General features: G+C 37.6%; 2 protein-coding genes and 1 long non-coding RNA gene across 3 annotated transcripts; all 3 read left to right on the top strand.

Annotated features, from left to right (window-relative positions):
* Positions 1 to 1,190: 1,190 nt before the first annotated feature.
* On the top strand, positions 1,191 to 3,607 carry LOC115949960 (serine/threonine-protein phosphatase 7 long form homolog). The gene is made up of 6 exons (XM_031067218.1): positions 1,191 to 1,280; positions 1,392 to 2,170; positions 2,281 to 2,368; positions 2,590 to 2,985; positions 3,079 to 3,225; positions 3,533 to 3,607. Exons 1-6 carry the CDS (start codon positions 1,191 to 1,193, stop codon positions 3,605 to 3,607), a joined length of 1,575 nt encoding a protein of 524 aa, XP_030923078.1.
* Positions 3,608 to 3,671: 64 nt separating this feature from the next.
* On the top strand, positions 3,672 to 5,840 carry LOC115994011. Its single transcript, XR_004093109.1, has 4 exons — positions 3,672 to 3,904; positions 3,999 to 4,936; positions 5,207 to 5,329; positions 5,587 to 5,840. It is a non-coding gene; the product is annotated as an uncharacterized LOC115994011 (long non-coding RNA).
* LOC115994010 lies at positions 5,841 to 7,564 on the top strand. Its single transcript, XM_031118021.1, has 4 exons — positions 5,841 to 5,980; positions 6,066 to 6,194; positions 6,459 to 6,595; positions 7,148 to 7,564. Exons 1-4 carry the CDS (start codon positions 5,870 to 5,872, stop codon positions 7,182 to 7,184), a joined length of 414 nt encoding a protein of 137 aa, XP_030973881.1. The 5' UTR covers positions 5,841 to 5,869; the 3' UTR covers positions 7,185 to 7,564.
* Positions 7,565 to 18,196: the final 10,632 nt, after the last annotated feature.

Raw genomic sequence — 18,196 nt, 5'->3', positions numbered from 1 at the left:
GTTGAATTTGCACTTATAAAAATAAGAAGCAACATTTGTGATCGTTTTACTCTTGTATGATACTCCATGATTTGTACTTTGTAGTTTCCCTCCCCATGTATTGATCTTCCCAACATTGTTCAATACGCATATCATGGAAGATGTTATTCTTTCTGCTAAATATAGTTAAGGAAGACAAGGCTCACACCTCAGTCCATACTTGTGGTGCTATTATTTCATAATTGCTGGAATTTTATTGTTTCTTCATTTTCTGTTTGATTTTGTTTTCTTTCATTCTTTCTGCTGCTTCTTTCTGTTCAAGAATGGCAGTGGCTTTTGTCTCCAATAATTTTTTCAGCATACTAGGTTAATGCAAATGTGAATATGCAAGTTTATTTGAATATTTTAGATTTATTAAAAAGAGAATTTATGCAATTTGTATTGTGAAGAATGTTATTGCACCACACAATCGCGTACTCAATTTTTTTTTGTAATTCATTTTATTCAAGTCAATAAGCCATTAAAACTCTACATTTGAGAAGAAAATTGAACTACCCATGATGTGCTTACATTTTTGGCATTTTTTGGGTGTGATTGGTATGTAAATAACCGAAATGGCGAAAAGTGACAGCATCAAAATTTATTTCAAGATTTTGTACTAATTAAATCAATTACAATTTATTAATGACTGCAATCTCTTATTCTTTAAGGAAACTGATATTGTTTTGAGAATACTGATTGCCAATGTGAACGGGAACTTGGTATTGTGGTCCAAATGTATATCTTTCCAATGTTACTCGGAAAATTATAATTGTATCCCGGACCCATGAGTTGCACAAATCTTTTCACGCACTCACGCACATGCACACATTGCACGATAAAAAGTTCTGTCTCATGTTAAAAAATAGTGAATTTAATTATTATTTTAACACGTTTTTATGTTATTTATAATTTATTTTAGTAGTGTAGAGATAAGTTTTAATTGTAGAAACACATGCTTTGATACTATGTTAATTTATCAAAAGAAATGTTAATTTGTTAAATGAATCAATTGTCGAAACACATGCTTTGATAACTAACTTTTCTAAAATAATTTATTAAATCAGTGAAAGACTGTATTAGATGAATAATGTTGCCATTTTCAGACAAATTTGTTTATAATTAAAAATAAATAAATAAGACTGTCTTGATTTTGTTTCCAAATGCCAGATATGGACCCACATGGAGCTATACAAACTTTGTGCACGAGGCAGGATAAACATCGTTCAAGTTTGCTTTTGGATGCTCATTTGGAAGGCGAGGTATGTACTTGTTCAATATATGTAGTCGAAAGATGGGCGGAATTTAACTTTGAAGCGTACTTATTATGTGGTATTGTAATTATTATTAATACTACGCTGCTCTATTTGCAGGAAGTACCAGGTGTATTGACTTGTCGTAACCGAGACAAAGGTTTGCTTGAAGGAGGGGTAGATGGGTTAGATCCACGAATTCTCGCTTATATCACTGATGCGGGGTTAGATGGGCTGCTTCGGGTCCCACATATGGACATTGACCACGCATTGATCACAGCGTTGGTGGAGAGATGGCGCCCGGAGACGCACTCATTTCACTTGCCCCACGGTGAGATGACCATCACACTACAAGATATGGAGGTTATAATGGGGGTACCTGTAGATGGCTTGCCGTTGGTGGAATCTATACCCTCGACCAGTTGGCATGACGTCTGCAGAAGATTGCTAGGGCGTATACCGCCACATAGAGAACTTAGAAAGAACAGAAAGAACACCGGAGTGCTGGAAGGGGCGAGCATAAAAGCCAAATGGCTTGAGGATCAGTTTCGCGACCCTCTCCCGGTTGACGCCCCTGAGGCGCTGGTGCAGAAGTATGCTCGTTTTTACATATTGGAGTTGTTAGGTGGTACCCTATTTATGGATAAGTCTGGAGAACGGATCTCAGTTAGGTATTTGCAATATTTCGATCCAATCAGCAATGGAAAGAAGTATAGTTGGGGTAGTGCAGCACTAAGTTGGCTCTATAGACACCTCTGTAAGGCATCAGAGAAGACAGCCAAGCAGATTGGGGGTGCACTACTATTGGTGCAGTTGTGGGCGTGGGCGAGGTTTCCCCACATATGTCCTGTGATGAGGCATCCACACCAGGCACTGCCTCCAGGTCCACTTGCTGTCAGGTATGTAGCATCTTAGCATATGTACTGATTTTCCTTTTCCTCATTAACTTTGTTCGCATGGGAATTATGTAAGTAACTAATATGAAGGTTATGTCTGTGTTGTTTGCTAGATGGAAAGGGGCTAAGATAACAACTGAACATTCGATGCACGTCCTACATGCCTATCGTGTGTCGCTTACTTCACTGCGGCCAAATCAGGTATCGTGTCTTACAAGTGGGAACCGTTTTGGCATGTAGTTTTTGTACTTACAATTCACTTTGGAGTGAATAAACATTCTTAATTTCATATCTTTCTTAGTTATCAAAAAAAAAAAAAAAACATTCTTAATTTCAGAGTTACATGTATTGTTCACATTTGTTACACAGTTTTTCTAATTATATTGTTAATATGGTTGTTTGCATCTGTTGAATCATTGCAGATTGTTTGGGAGCCGTACAGAAATTATTTGCGTTCTCTACCCGCATACTGTACGGCAGGCCAACGTATATGGAGGTCTATTGTGCCGCTGATACATTTTTGGGTGGTTGAAGGCCATCATCCCGAACGTGTTCTCCGACAGTTTGGGATGAAGCAAGGCATACCACAAGATGTTGATACTTCAATTGAACTGCACAAGATCACCCTCCAGGGCAAGCACGAAAAAGATTGGGCCCGAATACATGCCCCGCATATTGCTAAATGGGCTGCGCACGCCAGAATTGCCAATGCACCGACCTTTCATGGGGAGATGAACTACAATGACGAGTATTTGGTTTGGTTTCGTCCCCGCACTATTCGCCATATTACAAAAGAGACTTCGTACTGGGACACTTTGGTAAATTTACAAAGACTGTTTCGTTATAAATGTACTTTGCTTCGCATAGTTTAGTTAAACCTACAATTCACTACTCTTGTATATTTCTGACAGGTTGAATCACAGTTGCACATTATAACGAAGTGCGAACCAGGGTCTGAGATCTACACCGACTGTATTAATGCCTTGCAAGCTGTTGAAGAGATCGGTCGGTTATCCTTGGACCGTGCACGTGTCGTGGGCAACACAAGTTCACCAGCTGTACGACGTGGTCGGCAAGCAAGTGGACGTCAAGGGCGTGGAGGATCCACTTCTAGCCAGCGTCATACATCTAGTCGGCCTCCCACATCTGGTCAGCGTCACACACCCGTGCCCACATCTAGTCGACGTCCCACATCTGCTCAGCGTCCTACATCTGGTTCGCGTCACACACCCGTGCCCACATCTAGTCGGCGTCACACACCCGTGCCCACATCTACTCGGCGCCACACACCCGTGCATGACCACACCATGGAGGAAGCAAGTCAGACAACAGATGAGATGTGGGACGACACTGCTTATGACGTAGGCTCCATGGCACACGATGATGCGGGTCCATCCCATACGTTTGCCCAGAGAGACACATTTGGGTCCCCATCCATGAGGAGCGATGGTACTTGCCCACCCACACCCCCTAGTACATCTCTGTTGCCCACCACCTGTACGTCTCCCCCACTGACTGTCGGCCCTGCCCCCGCAGTTTTAGATGATAGAGATGAGATGAGGTTCATGCCCACTCCTGGGCGACCCACCCCTGTTGCTGTCCCCCCTGAGTTTGTGCATACCGAGTTTATCCAGACACAGATACCCATCCCCCCAGCAGAGCCTTCGCACATCGAGGATCGGCCACGAAGGCCGCAACGCACACGGACACATCCTCCTGACTGTGGGACTGGACATGGTACTATAGTTTGATTCGATACCGATTACATATACATCGCTTTATAGTTAAATCATTTGCATATTAATATTTGCTTGTGTTGTGTTCTTTTCAGGCAAGGTGAGACCAGTGAAGGAACCGGTGAGGAGAAGAAAACGAGAATGATTCAAGGGTAGAATTTGTGCTACTTTGGGTTGGTAATGGTATAGGATCTTTTTGTCATGTATCGGATCTTCTTGTATATATTTTATATGATGAGCCACTATTATGCAATCCACATGGATTACAAGATATAGACTGGAATGTTATAGGCATTCTTATATAGATGATTTCATGGTAGTGGTTGATAAGCATTGTGCATGCTTTAGTAAGCATTGTGGCAACAATCAGTTGTTATGGGATGTTTCTATTAATGGGTATTTGCTAATTGTAGAGATGAATGTAGAATGTTTAGAAATGCAATACAAGGAAACTTTTTGTTGAAGTTGGGCGTAACGAATGTAGATGCAATTATAACTGTGAATTTTATTATTAATTGTGTGTTCAGCCTCTAGAAAGGGTCTACGAAGTGGAATTATTAACATTGTTTAGATTTAGGTCCAATGTAGAGTGGATTTGGCGACCCAAACCTTTCAAATCTCGCCTGTCAAGGGCTGGAATTTTTATTGTGTATTTGTATATTTATCAAATTTTTCACCTTTGAAACTTATGAGGAACCCTTTATTGTAAAGGTCAGCTACTGCCATATCAAATTAGACGGGGGGGGAATTTTCAGGTTCAGTTGAGCAGTTACAAGTTTTGGAAGGATTTTTTGTTCAGTACCTACATACTACTAATTTTTTTTTTTGGTAAAAGGTACCAAAAGGCTGGGACAAGTTGGTTGTATCTATTATCTCTATTGAAACTGGGAAAACAATTGCGAAGTCAAGCAAAGCACTTGTACATAATGGAAGTTGTCAGTGGACGGATTCTATTTCAGAAACTATATGTTTTTTGCAGGATGACTCTTCAAAGGAGCTACAGGATTGTTTCTTCAAGCTTGTTGTCTCCATGGTATTGTTGTTTCTACCACATACTCTTTCTTTTGGTCATTAACCTTTTTTCATCTTCCTTTTTTCTTTCCTGCTAAATGAGATATGATTCATGACATTCTCTCTTTGCCAATTTTCCAGCCTCTAAATAAATTTTGATTGTGCTTCTTGTACTTCTTTTTTATTTCAGTTTATCTATTAGAATGTGTGTGTTATAGACTTGTAGTCATCAGCTCCATCTGTTTAACCATTCTGGTTATCTAAATAATTTTGGATGACTTTCTTACTGTAGGGTTCAACTAGATCTGGCATCCTTGGAGAGGCTACAGTCAATATGACAGGCTATATGAGTTCACCTGCTCCTGTTCCAGTTTCACTAAGATTGAAAAAGTGCAATCATGGGACAATTTTACAAGTGAGTTGTACAATTGTATGCTATTTGTTTCTTGGTGTTTGTTTAGACTTTGCCACGTTACACATCATTAGAAAAAAAATTAGGACCTTCTTCTTATACCTATCTGATTCTTTTTCCCCCTTTTGGGAGAGATATTTTATGTCTTTATTATGAAAGCAACATCCTGTTCTAATTTTAAACCTTCTTCAAAGTTTTTAGATTTGGTCCACTTTGTCATAACTTCATATGAAGCTAACGAAGGCCATTATATAACATAGGTATATTATCATTCCTATCATAGCGGAGAAGCACATAAAGAGTATTGTGTGATCATAGAATACTTATGAAGTTGAAGGAAAATTTTTATTAGACTGCTATTAGACTCAGTATGCGTTGTGGTATTGAAAGTGAGACTGGGAAGAAGTAACATATTCATGCAAAAATGAGAATATTAAAATGAATAGGTGGAAATACACAGAAAGATAGGATTCGAAATGAGGAAACTATTTTAAAGATCAGTGTTTAACAAAGGTTCAAGCCCTTGAAGAAGAATTAAAGCTGATGAAGGACGGGAAGCAGAACCACAGGGAGTCCAGCACTATGAAGGTTCCTAGTTTGTCTAAAACCCATGCTAAAGTTACTCCTGTCCATGAAGATATGAAGCCCTCAAAGGTCAGTTTCATTTGTTCTGCAATTGCATGGTAATATTCAGTGTCAACACTAACTAAATAGCCTTTTTACTTGTACATTGGTTTAGAAGAATGAAGTGGTGAAAAACACTAGTCAGCAACGTGATAATAAAAATAAGCAATCCTTGAAGAATGCTCAAGTACAAGAACTTGCAAAAGATCATCAGAAGCTTTGTAGCAACCAATATCAAAGAGAGGTAGGGTATCCGAATAATTGGTTTATTCAAATATTGCCCCATAGCTATTGTACATTAGACTCAACTTATTTAGATAGGGCTAAACGGATGGTGGAAAATCTGCTGATTGTCACCAAAAGAACATTTTCTCATCTCTTTGATCATGCATATATCTCTTGTTATATCTGCATGAGAATATTGAATTGCAAAGGAATCCTTTAGTATGGATGATCTCATCTTAAACTTTTTTTCACAACATATTACTCTGTTGTTTAATTCTTAAAGGATGGTAGTGGCAATGAGATTCTTGATGAAAGTCCTCTTGCTGTTGGAGTCGATCCTGCTTCAAAGATTCAGTTGCTTGAGCATGAACTTGCCAAGGCTATGGAAGCAAATTTAAAATATAAAGTTGAGCTTGACAGGTATCTATAAAATAAGGATCTTATACCTTCAAAACACATAAATGTGCATATTTTATTGCTTGGTATGGTATCATCCGTATATGCTTCTCGTGCTTTGTGAAGGAAATCTTCATTTAAAAACAAGCAAAGATGGAAAAAGAAAGGGCTTTTCATTTGTAGTTCCTTGGATGCAATTAGATTCTTCTCATTAATTCTAATTAATTTTGCAGAATGAGAATATGAGAAGACGAGATTCCCAAAACTACAAAAAAATGATTCTTACTGACTTCAGCCTACCACACTTATACAAATAATGTACATTGATCAAAGCTTTTAATGTTGATTCCTTGACTTTTTCTGAAATAGTGATCAAAAACAAACTTCTTAACCACAATCATCATAGTCTAGGAGTCTGATTTTTAATCTTATTACTCAACAATAAATAGCAAATAAAAGAACTGTAATTTTTTTTATTACAGGAAACTAGCATATGCCTTACGCATGCAAAACTCTACTTAATTTTTTTAGTTCTACTTTTCATTCTCAACAGAATTTTCTGCATCTTTGCTGCAGGTTGTCTAAAAGCCGAAACAACCATGCACACTCCTAAAAAATCAATAGCAGAAGATGACATAGTGGCAAAAGAAAGTAATGGACGCACAAAATCATCACTAGAGGCAGAGTTAATAGACATTCGCCAGCGATACCTCCACATGAGCCTCAGATATGCTGAGGTAGAAGCTGAGCGTGAGGAACTTGTGATGAAGCTCAGGGCTAGCAAAAATGTAAAAAGATGGTTTTAATGAACTCATGACCATAAACAAGCAATTTCTTGTACTTTTTCAGTCTCCCCAATTCAGGTAGCTTGTTCCACGAATTTTTGAAGTATCTACGATTTCTCAATCTTTTACGTATATTCCAGAGTGTGAGTTATTGTAAAGAAGAATAATACACCCCTAGCCCAAGTTTGTAAATGAAGGAACAATTGAGGCTGACCGGATTATAGAGACGTAAAAGAAATAAAACAAATGGTTTTCTTTTTTCCTTTTCTTTCTTAATTTCTTTCTTTCTTCTTCTTTTATTTTTTATTTTTATACAAACAAGAGGAGGAAAAAGAAGGAAAGAAACCCCAAAGTATAATGTTTTATAATGTGGGAAAATGGAGTAGGTCTACTTTCCTGAACTACGTCTCAACAAGATTTTTAAAAGTAATACAGCAAAATCCAATAGCATTTCAATTGTCACTAAATAAATTCGAATATCATTTGAATATTCTTGTAAGTATACTGTATTTGTTCGTATGGAAGCCATTGGTGGTGCAAAGAGCTTACAAACTAGAGTTGAATTTTACAATGGCCTTCTTCTTAGAGGTGAAGATTTTTTTTTTTCAACATAATTTTGTCATGTTAAATTGTTAGGGTTGATTTCTTTTTGATTGAATTTTATAATTTTTTTTCAGTCCCTTTTTTTAAAAAAAAATGGCAGATTAGTACCCGAGTTTAGTGAACTCAAGTACCAATCTGCGATTAACCAAAAAAACCAAGGTACTATGCCCTTTTTTTTAAATATAGGCAGACTGGTACCCGAGCTTCCTAAGCTCGGGTACCAATCTGCGTTTAACCAAAAAAACCAAGGTACTATATGCCTTTTTTTTGAATATGGGCAGATTGGTACCCGAGCTTAGGAAGCTCGGGTACCAATCTGCCTAGCTTCAGAATCACCCAGGTTAAGCCACCGTAATTTTGAAATTACGCAGATTGGTACCCGAGCCCACGTAACTCGGGTACCAATCTGCATAATTTGAACTTAACGTTGGCCTCCTACGGCGAAAATGGCAAAATGGCCATCAAATTCTAAGTATTTAGATAATAGACCCATTTTGAAACAATATTACTTATTAGCAATTCGAGTTTGAGAGGCTCGATTTTGGATTTCAAAATTGAGCCTTCACGACTCGATTTTCATCATATTTCAATTGCAAAACTCGATTTATAAGCCTAAAATGAAATCAGATACAGAAGAAAAAAAAAAAAAAAGAAAGACGACGAAGAAAAAACCAAGAAAAAATCAGGGGTCGCGCGGCCAGGCTCGCGCGAGACCTGGGGTTGCGCGGCCAGGCTCGCGCGAGACCTGGGGTCGCGCGGCCAGGCTCGCGCGAGACCTGGGGTCGCGCGGCCAGGCTCGCGCGAGACCTGGGGTCGCGCGGCCAGGCTCGCGCGAGACCTGGGGCTCGCGCGGCCAGGCTCGCGCGACGGCGTGGCCGCGGCGTCGCGCTGCCCAGGTCGCGCGACCCAGGTCGTGCGGCCTCTGATCTGGGTCTATTAAGCTATATACTTTAAAAATGGGTCTATTAACTACCTGCATGATCATGGACTTACGCAGATTGGTACCCGAGTACCCTGGGCTCGGGTACCAGTCTGCATTCACCCAATGTACGGGTGAGTTGGCCCTGTAGTTTTTGAAATTGGCAGAGGTACCCGAGTTTCCTGGGCTCGGGTACCTCTGCCTAATTTCAATAACTACGGGCCCACCAAACCTGTACATTGGGTGAATTTTTTAAAGTTTTTTTTTGGGTTGACAAGACTTTGAGAATTAATACAAAATTTACTTCAATATGTACAGATGTACAAAAAAAAAAGAATTATAATTTTTCTTGTACAAGTTTTAAAATTTTGAATTGTTATATGATAGTTTATTATAAGTATTAATTGTTATTGTGGGTAGCTATGATCATTTTATTTTATTAAGTTTATCTAATGTTTTTATTGTTATGCAATTGTTATATTTTCCATGAAAGTAGTGACAAAACATTTCTCTTATATTTATTAAGAATAATGCACACACATTATTATTTACACAAATAACATTATAACAAAAAATAATGCACATAATCAATATTACATACAGTCATACACATCTAATATAAAGAATAATGCTAGAGATATCCACTATTTCTCAAAAAATTTTACAAACTGCTGATGTAGTGAGTAATTATTAGTAAATGAAAAAATTTATATTAATAAACAACAACCAATAAGAAGTTCACCATATTAACATTTTGTAAAAATTGTAAAATAGTTTGTGGTTGTAACATTACTCTAATATAAATTTATGACAAAGTGACACTTACAATCTACACAAAATTACTCTATTTGTTACTGTTGGAAATATTTGTTATAGGAAATAAAGTTTTTCTTGCATGCTTTTCAGCCTTACAAAGCTCCTGCCCACTTGTCTGACGCCAACTACCAACTTAATGGTATAGAGTGAAGCCAACTACTACTAAGTTAATGGTATACACTGAAGCCAACTTCAGACATATTGGTAGACACGCAGTTCAGTACGTTGACAACCACCCTCACCAGCTTACTTCTACAATTTATGAGATGGCTCTTGCACTTGCCAAGTCCATGTGAAGAGTCAGAATACCCATGTGAAAGAATACTTAAGCAGAAGCTATTGTTGGGTCACCATCTATGGATCTTAGTGTCAGTGTTTTTCCATTGAAGACAAACCATTTAACTGTTGGGTCCTGCCTGCTGTGTACATAGAGGTAATATAGTTAAATGTTTGTCTCATTGTGTTTACATGTGTGGTTCGTATGAGATTTTTTTTGCATGACCACCATTCATGAGTTGAGGTTGTGGCAAGATATCATTTTCACATATACAACTGCTGATTTATATATATATATATATATATAACTTTTTTCTCAAACAAAATGGAGCACAAGTATATTGTAACAAAATAAAATAGAACGAAACAATTGCAATTAGAAGCATTTTTTTTTTTTTAATGAACAAAACAAAATAACCAATTCATAATTACTAATAGTTGAAAGAGAGATAGTAAATCCATAAATTATTATATGCTCTAGAAGAATAATACATAAAGTTTAGACATGTACTTTGATTCGTTAAAATAAATGCAGAAAACAAAATCATCTATAACTTTTTTATTTTATTTTGTGACATGAAAAAATATTAAAAATGTAGCAAATACTTGTAAACTTGTGTATATATCGTACTGTCTGATTGCTTCTTAAAATATGCCCCATTCAACATTTATTTCTCTATCCTTCTAGATATTTAAAATTTAAGTTTACAACAAAAATTCAGATTTAAAAATTGTAAAAAAATTATGAAATAACAGGATTTCATCATTGATTTATGGGTTAAGCTATTTATGAGATAAGCAAGAAAGGCAAGTGTTGTGAATAGTGATAGTGGAAAAAAAGTGAACGTGTATACAATATCACAATCCCATTGGGGGGAATTTGAAAATTACCATAAACCATATGTGTAAATAACAAAAAACTGAAGAAGAAGAAAAAAATTTGTGTCATTGTCATTATATTTGCCTATGCTTTGAAGAATTCATTTCATATTTTATGTTTCTATGTATTTATTTATTTAGATGTAAAAGAATACTATGTCATTGTATATTGTTTATTCTATAATTTACAAGTTATCTAAATATTAAATAAAACATAGTTTTTGTTAACAATTTCCTAGCAGCCAAGTATTGCAATTAAATATATTATAAATTATAGATATGTGATTAAAACGTTTGAAAATTATTTATATCTCTATACAGAAAGTTTACAAGGTTGAGTTTGAATATAAATTGTTTTTATCATACCTCATCTTTATTTAAGTGGTTATAGATGATGACAACTTTTATATTGTTAATAACAGGTCGGTGATGGATTTTCACTTTTTCTATGTGTACTATGACGGGGAGATGTATTATCATGAGTTGCACGGGTTGTCATACCAAGGCTCGAACCAAAAGCAAAAATACGTTAAGGTGAAACGTGGGATAGGGCTTACGAACTTGCAACGAAGAATATTGAAGGCGATGGGGTTAGACCACTCTAGGCATAAGATTTCCATCGTGTATCGAGTACCTCAACGGGTTGTAGACACACAAGTTTTCTACAATTCACTACAATTATCGGGTGGCATCGAAGTGAAGATGATGTGGGAAATGGTTGCACAAATGGTGGCTCGAGGATTCATTGCTTCGGATCTCTATGTCACTATTGAGCCCACCACAGTAGAGGCTGGAGAGGGTTCAGAACATACTGTTTTCGATGGAAGAGTAGATGAGCACATTGAGTCAATACCAGAAAGATCTTATCAAGGGTGTGTACAGAACACAGGAGATTTGTATGGCAGTGAACCATGGCAGACATTTGCCCATGGGAACTCGATTGAGGAGGAGGAAGGGCCCCAGCAAGTGCATGAAGGAGAGCATTTAGCTGATGATGAGCTCCATAGGGGCACATCCGACAATAACCATAATGATCACGGACTTGGTGATGATGCAACCCATATCGATGTTACTAGGGATGACTTCGAGGAGCTCCTAGATACCATGGGTGAACATGAGGATGTTGATCATATCGAAGATGTAGTTGTAGAAGAAAATAGAGAGACATGCCCCGGTCCCGATCCTACGCCGGAATGGTTCACCCAAAACAGTTGGGATAATATGTTTGATCCATCACCGGTTATGCAAGCGGAAGTATTACCATGGATGCCTGGGGAGCAACCAATTAAAGGGATGGTATTCGCGACTAAATTGGCGGTGCGACGTGCGTTGACTTGGTACGCAGTGCGAGAGAATTTTAGGTTCAAAACTGAGCATTCAGACTCAGAGAGGCTTATGGTGAGTTGCGAGAATGATTCCTGTCCATGGTCAGTCCGTGCGATATGTTGCAAGGGAGACAATATCTGGAAGATCTCAAAATGCAAGGGCCCCCACATGTGCGACAAAATTCAGAATGCTCATGATGGTCGGATGATTGATTCGGTGTTCTTAGCATATGTACTTGAGCGCTATATACGAGAAGACCCTGCGTATAAGATAAAGAACTTACGCCACGTTGCTTTGGCAGAGTTAAAACACGAAATATCTCATTACAAGGTATTCTATTCTTTAACTTGCATTATATTTTCAATACAACATAGAGACATCAGTCTTTTCGGAAGTATAATCATGATATTTTTTTTCCCAAAACCCATGAATACTTTATATTATGAAAATTGAAATTGAAAAAAGAAAAGAAAAAAAGGAATGCGGAGCGAAGAAATATTATAGTCTTACAAGTCTTGATTTGTTTTGTTCAAGTTTTTTAATTTAACTTGTATTCATTTCTAACGTAATCATTATGGTTCACATACAAGGTATGGGATGCCAAACAAAAGGCCGTTGCATCTATATACGGGGATTTTAAGGAGTCTTATGCGGAGTTGCCGCGTTTTTTGGCAGGACTGAAGGACGCAAGTCCGGGTACAGAGTATAAGTTAATAGTCGACGATAATTATGAACAGGGAACCTGTACATTCAAGTCCGTATTTTGGGCATTTCGTCCATGTATTGTTGGGTTCAAGAAGTGTAGGCCTGTGATTAGCATTGATGCAACCCACCTCTATGGAAAATATAAAGGGAAATTGATGATTGCAATGGCGACAGATGCTAATAATAAAATTTATCCAGTAGCCTTCGCCGTTGTCGAGAGCGAGAGCACAGAGACTTGGGGTTGGTTCTTGGCTTGTATAAGAACATATGTTACTGACCGGAGACACCTGTGTGTCATATCTGACAGACACCCTGGGATACAAGCTATCTTTAGAGACAATAATCGGGACTTTTCCCTGCGGCCTCCCATGACAGAACATCGTTACTGCCTTCGTCATGTATGTAGTAACGTCAACACTAGATGGAACAATGAAACTTTAAAGAATCTAGTATGGAGGGCAGCAAGTGCTACCCAGGAGCGAAAGTTCAATGCCACCTTCGAGTTAATTGAGAATGTCAACCGGGATGCGCACCAATATCTAAAGGATGTGCCCAAAGAGAAATGGGCTCTAAGTTTTGACAAGGGTTATCGTTATGGGGCAATGACGACAAACGTCTCTGAGTGCTTCAATGGTGTTCTAAAGGGTGCTCGTAGCTTGCCCATTACGGCAATGGTGAAATACACATGGTTCAAATTGAATTCTTATTTCGATGATCGTCGCAATAAGAGCATAGCACAGTCAACTTCGGGACAAAAATGGACTAAATATGCCTTGGATATCTTCATGAGAAATAAGGCGAAGGCGGAGCGTCACAGGGTGACAAGATTGAGCGCGCAACAACAATCATATCAAGTAGATACACCGCATAATCCAGAGAGTGCTGGACATGGGGATCACACACATGGAGTTAATTTGTTGCAAAGAAGTTGCACATGTCAAAAATGGAAGTTGTACAAGATACCATGTTCACATGTCATTGCAGTTTGTATTAGGTATCGACATGATGCAGAGCAATACATTGACCCATGCTATAGCGTGGATGCATTGTTTCGGAGCTATGCTCCCGTTTTCCCTGTGTTGAAAGATAGATTAACATGGCCGGATCCTGAAGAAACTCGAACGGTCCTCCCTAACCCCCGATTGATTCGGGAGAAAGGCCGCCCTGTCTCAACACGAATCAGGAATGAGATGGACGAGGGTGGGAGACGGCCGAGAACCACACCGTGGAAGGAGGGGGGGAGGAAGGTGCAATGCGGGTTGTGTGACCAAGAGGGGCATAACCGAAGAACATGCCCTAAGCGGAATGAGGTACCGACAAGTGGTGGTGTCGCAGACTAGGTACGCTAGTTTTGAACTGTGGCATTCTTCTAAATGCAATTTGAAACAAAATGCATGCGTTATGCCATTCAATTATGTATTTTTATAAATGAAGAAAGATTGGAAAAAATTTGAAGGACCAACTATGACACAAATCGTTAAAAGATCATCTTTGCTTGTGTACATGTGGTAAGGAACAATTAGTCTCTTGACGATGCATACCCAATTCCAAAGTTTTGGGACTAAGACTTTCTCTTCTTATGCTTGGTGTTGATGACTGCATTATTTCTAGTGTTGATTTTGTATGTGTTGGATCATTATGTGTAAAATGCTAATGCCCATTTTTTACAAGTGTTTTTCGGGTCGTATCATCCATTGGATTGAAACAAAAAATAGGATATGATGTGAATGAAATGATAAGTATTCAAATTCAGCATGCTGAAGTCTGTATTTTTGCAAAATATTTCAACAATTGATGGTATTCTAATCAACTCATTTTCCCATTTATCAACTGCTGTCATTTATCTACCACATTGTTAAGAAAAGTTCAAAAAAGTAGGACTTGTTTTGATTTTGTGTAATTATTACCATGAACTTCCAGATACTAATACTATAGTCTATTTGTTTGATATTATTTCATGAGCATGACTACTACGTTGCTGATTTATCTGTTTCTGTTGTTTTCCAAAGGATGCTTCTTCACATCATCTGGAGGGTTAAGGAGTTATGAACACCCCCATAATGAGGTGAAGCCTGTGCCAAGGGTGGACAGTTCTAGTCAGGTGTGTGGTGTAACTTTCACCGTGGATGAAGAGTCGAAGAGGGAAACTGTCGGCATGCCAAGAGTGGGAAGTGCTGCCAACTGCTCATCTAACAACTAATATTGTTATAGTTTCCTTTTATGGCATGGCTGTCATTATTAGTGGGCCTTGCCTTTGATCTCCTTTTTGTTATCATACTACTCTCATCTTGAATGGCTTGACAGCATTTTATGGGTGCTTAGATTTATATCCTTTTTAGTACTGTCAAAACTAAGACATTATTTTATGTTGCTGTACATGTTGCGTAATGTCAACCTAAGCCAGGATCTCAAGTTTCATACAAGAAATAATATGATTGCTCTTCAAGACTGATCAATGGTAGATTTCTATTTGATATTTTTCTTTATTTTTATCGCTTCTTGAATCAGGCTTGGATGATGATAATAATTTCGGTCACATTCGTGATGATAATCAGGGCAGCTAAAGCATTTCAATGCTTTCCTATGGGTCTGCTTCATGATTTACAACTTTAAAGTAAATCATCACATGACAGATAAATACTGAAATACTGAAAGCATATACGAAACCATTCTAATTAATTCTCGTCAATTCAAAAAAAAAAAAAAAAAAATTACCCATCTTTCTTGGACTTTGGTGAACTCAGGTTCCAAGCATTCATTCATTATAATTTTAATTTACCAAAATCAATCCAAACAAAAAAAAAAAAAGAAAAGATTTAGTTCACCAAAGTCAGGTACAAATCTGATAGTTTTCAAAAAGAAGGCAGATTGGTACCCGAGTTTATTGAACTCGAGTACCAATCTGCGTGGGGAAAGAAATTGAGCACAAAAAATCCAAGGTCGAAATGCCTGTTTTTTCAAATTACGCAGATTGGTACCCGAGCCCAGGAAGCTCGGGTACCAATCTGCCTAAGTTAAAGATCACAACCAAAACTAGGCCAACGTAGGTTTCAAATTAGGCAGATTGGTACCCGAGCCCATCAAACTCGGGTACCAATCTGCTTAAATTCAAGATCACCCAGGTACTGGGCCAGCGCAATCTACCAAACACAAACAATATGCTAAATTCCACCTACGTTTTCCAACTTCAACTACACTGTGACCACTACAGAGATCAATCGCATTATGCAATATGCATTATGAAGGTTCAAATGCCTTTTAGCATTCAGATGTATATTTTCCAGCAAATATTTCCAAAGCATAAAAAGCTAGACAAATTCATTCTATACAATAGTATGTCAAAACTTGACACAAACCAAAGCAATTTGGGAAAAGGGTGAACTGAAACATTTTATCTTGATGCATTATTTTAGTCCACCAGCAGTAGAATGATTACATGAGAACTTCACATATGAGCAAACCTACTTCTCTTAAGCTTATAAGAGATGCAATCTGTACAGAATCAAAGATCTGTAAAACGAGAAAAAAGAAGTGCAAAAACATATGGGACCACAAACAACCCTGTGTGCAAACAGAATCCAAGATCTAATGTAACAATATGATATAGAGAAGAAAGTTGGACCTGGTTCTAAAAATTTGAAATTTTAAACCAAATAAACAGATCATGCACAAGCATGTGCATGCAATATGCAACAAAGTACCAATTTGCTTCTTGAGACCCACCATAGGCTTATCATAAAATGGAAAGTTCTGCATTTGACGCACTGCATTACTGGCAGCTGTTATTTCGGTAAACACAACCCATGCTTGGCCTCGAAGCTTGGGTGTCTTCAAGGCAACAACATCCAAAATCCTTCCATATTGTGAGAATAAGGCATAAAGGGATCTCTTCAATTCTGTAAAAGGAGGAAGAGCTGAATTAATACAATATGAAGATAATATAATGAAAATGTAATCACTCAGCCTCCATTTGTTTTTATGTAAACTATTTTCCGGAAACTGTTTTTCAATTTTTCTTATGTTCTGTATAATAAAAAATTACTAGTTAACAATAAGAGTTTTCATTGTCAACAGAAATTACACCAAAATCGTGGATAATGATTTACATTTTGGGAAAAGTAACCATTTTTCAAAACTAAGCCAGTGCCCCCTTTCTACCTCTCCTGACCAACACCCTCCCCCTCCCCCACTTTGCACTGCCACCATCAACACTCCCCACTCCCTCAGCTACCACCCTCCAGCTCTCTCATACACACGCCCCCCCCACCCCCCACAAAAAAACCATCTCTAAAATAGGACAGATTTAGGAAATTTGTTTATGAGTAATTGTGGTTGTTTTCAGGAATTAAAGTTGACATGTATGCAGTCATTTCCAAGGTGTGTGTGTGTTCCAAGGCACATGGACACGCAACCCCTTTTTCCATATCCTTGCTTCCTAGCTTAGAATCTCCTAGAAATTCTAAACTCAACAAAATTCCAAAAGAGCCATAATTCATAGGGGTCGCAGAAAGTAGAGTTTTGCTCTTGAATATAAAATTACCCATAAATAATAAAATAAAAGCCCAAATTATAATTGTAAGCCCTAAACTTCTAATTTCTTGTCCTTTTAAAACCAGAGGAATCTTACTTCAATTGGTCATGTGACACGTGTGTGCCCCATAAGATAAATTTTGAAACAGACAAATTTGTGAAGTAACAATGAAGTAGTCTTCCATGTCTTCATCAATCTCCCATTGCTCTTATTACCCCAATCTGCCTACTTTTTTCAGAATATCTGTTCTGAATTATCTCTACAAAGTCATCTTTTAACCTAAAAAAAGATTATTAAAAAAAAATTGCTAGGAAACTATATCTAAATGAAGATACCTTCATTATTGCAACTAGCATTGAACCCGCACAATGCACGGGGAACATTTTACACATTTAAAATACCATCAATTTGACATAACTATACAATAAATACAACAGTTAATATGTTGATTAAAGGCTTTGTTTTAATAATGCCAATCAATTCAAAAAACAAAAATGACAATTGTGGGATATAGAGTTAGGTTTAATAACATTGTCAAAAGTCCAAAATTCCCCATAGCAGAAAATAAAGTCTACGAACTCATTAACCCAAAAAACATTTAGTGAGCTTAGCCATATTCTAGCCCTGATGAACTGTAAGTGCCAGCTCTGTTTCACTTGGATGAATTAGGCCATCATCATTCACCTGTAAAAACTATAGCACAATAGCACTTGCAAAAAAAAATTATGACAACTACATATCTTCTCACATGCATTATTTTTTTATTTTGTCCATCTTGAACATGC

Source organism: Quercus lobata, chromosome 6 (genome assembly GCF_001633185.2).
Source record: "Quercus lobata isolate SW786 chromosome 6, ValleyOak3.0 Primary Assembly, whole genome shotgun sequence".
Classification (NCBI taxonomy): Eukaryota; Viridiplantae; Streptophyta; class Magnoliopsida; order Fagales; family Fagaceae; genus Quercus; species Quercus lobata.
Note: the sequence above shows the minus strand (reverse complement) of the source record. Positions and strands in the feature narration are given on the sequence as shown.

Coding starts and splice junctions, on each gene's coding strand:
- LOC115949960 (XM_031067218.1), top strand. CDS start 1,191: ATGGACCCACATGGAGCTATACAAACTTTGTGCACGAGGCAGGATAAA. Junction 2,986..3,078: donor CTTCGTACTGGGACACTTTG/GTAAATTTACAA, acceptor TATTTCTGACAG/GTTGAATCACAGTTGCACAT. Junction 3,226..3,532: donor GCAACACAAGTTCACCAGCT/GTACGACGTGGT, acceptor CTTATGACGTAG/GCTCCATGGCACACGATGAT.
- LOC115994010 (XM_031118021.1), top strand. CDS start 5,870: ATGAAGGACGGGAAGCAGAACCACAGGGAGTCCAGCACTATGAAGGTT. Junction 6,195..6,458: donor GCAACCAATATCAAAGAGAG/GTAGGGTATCCG, acceptor TAATTCTTAAAG/GATGGTAGTGGCAATGAGAT. Junction 6,596..7,147: donor TATAAAGTTGAGCTTGACAG/GTATCTATAAAA, acceptor TCTTTGCTGCAG/GTTGTCTAAAAGCCGAAACA.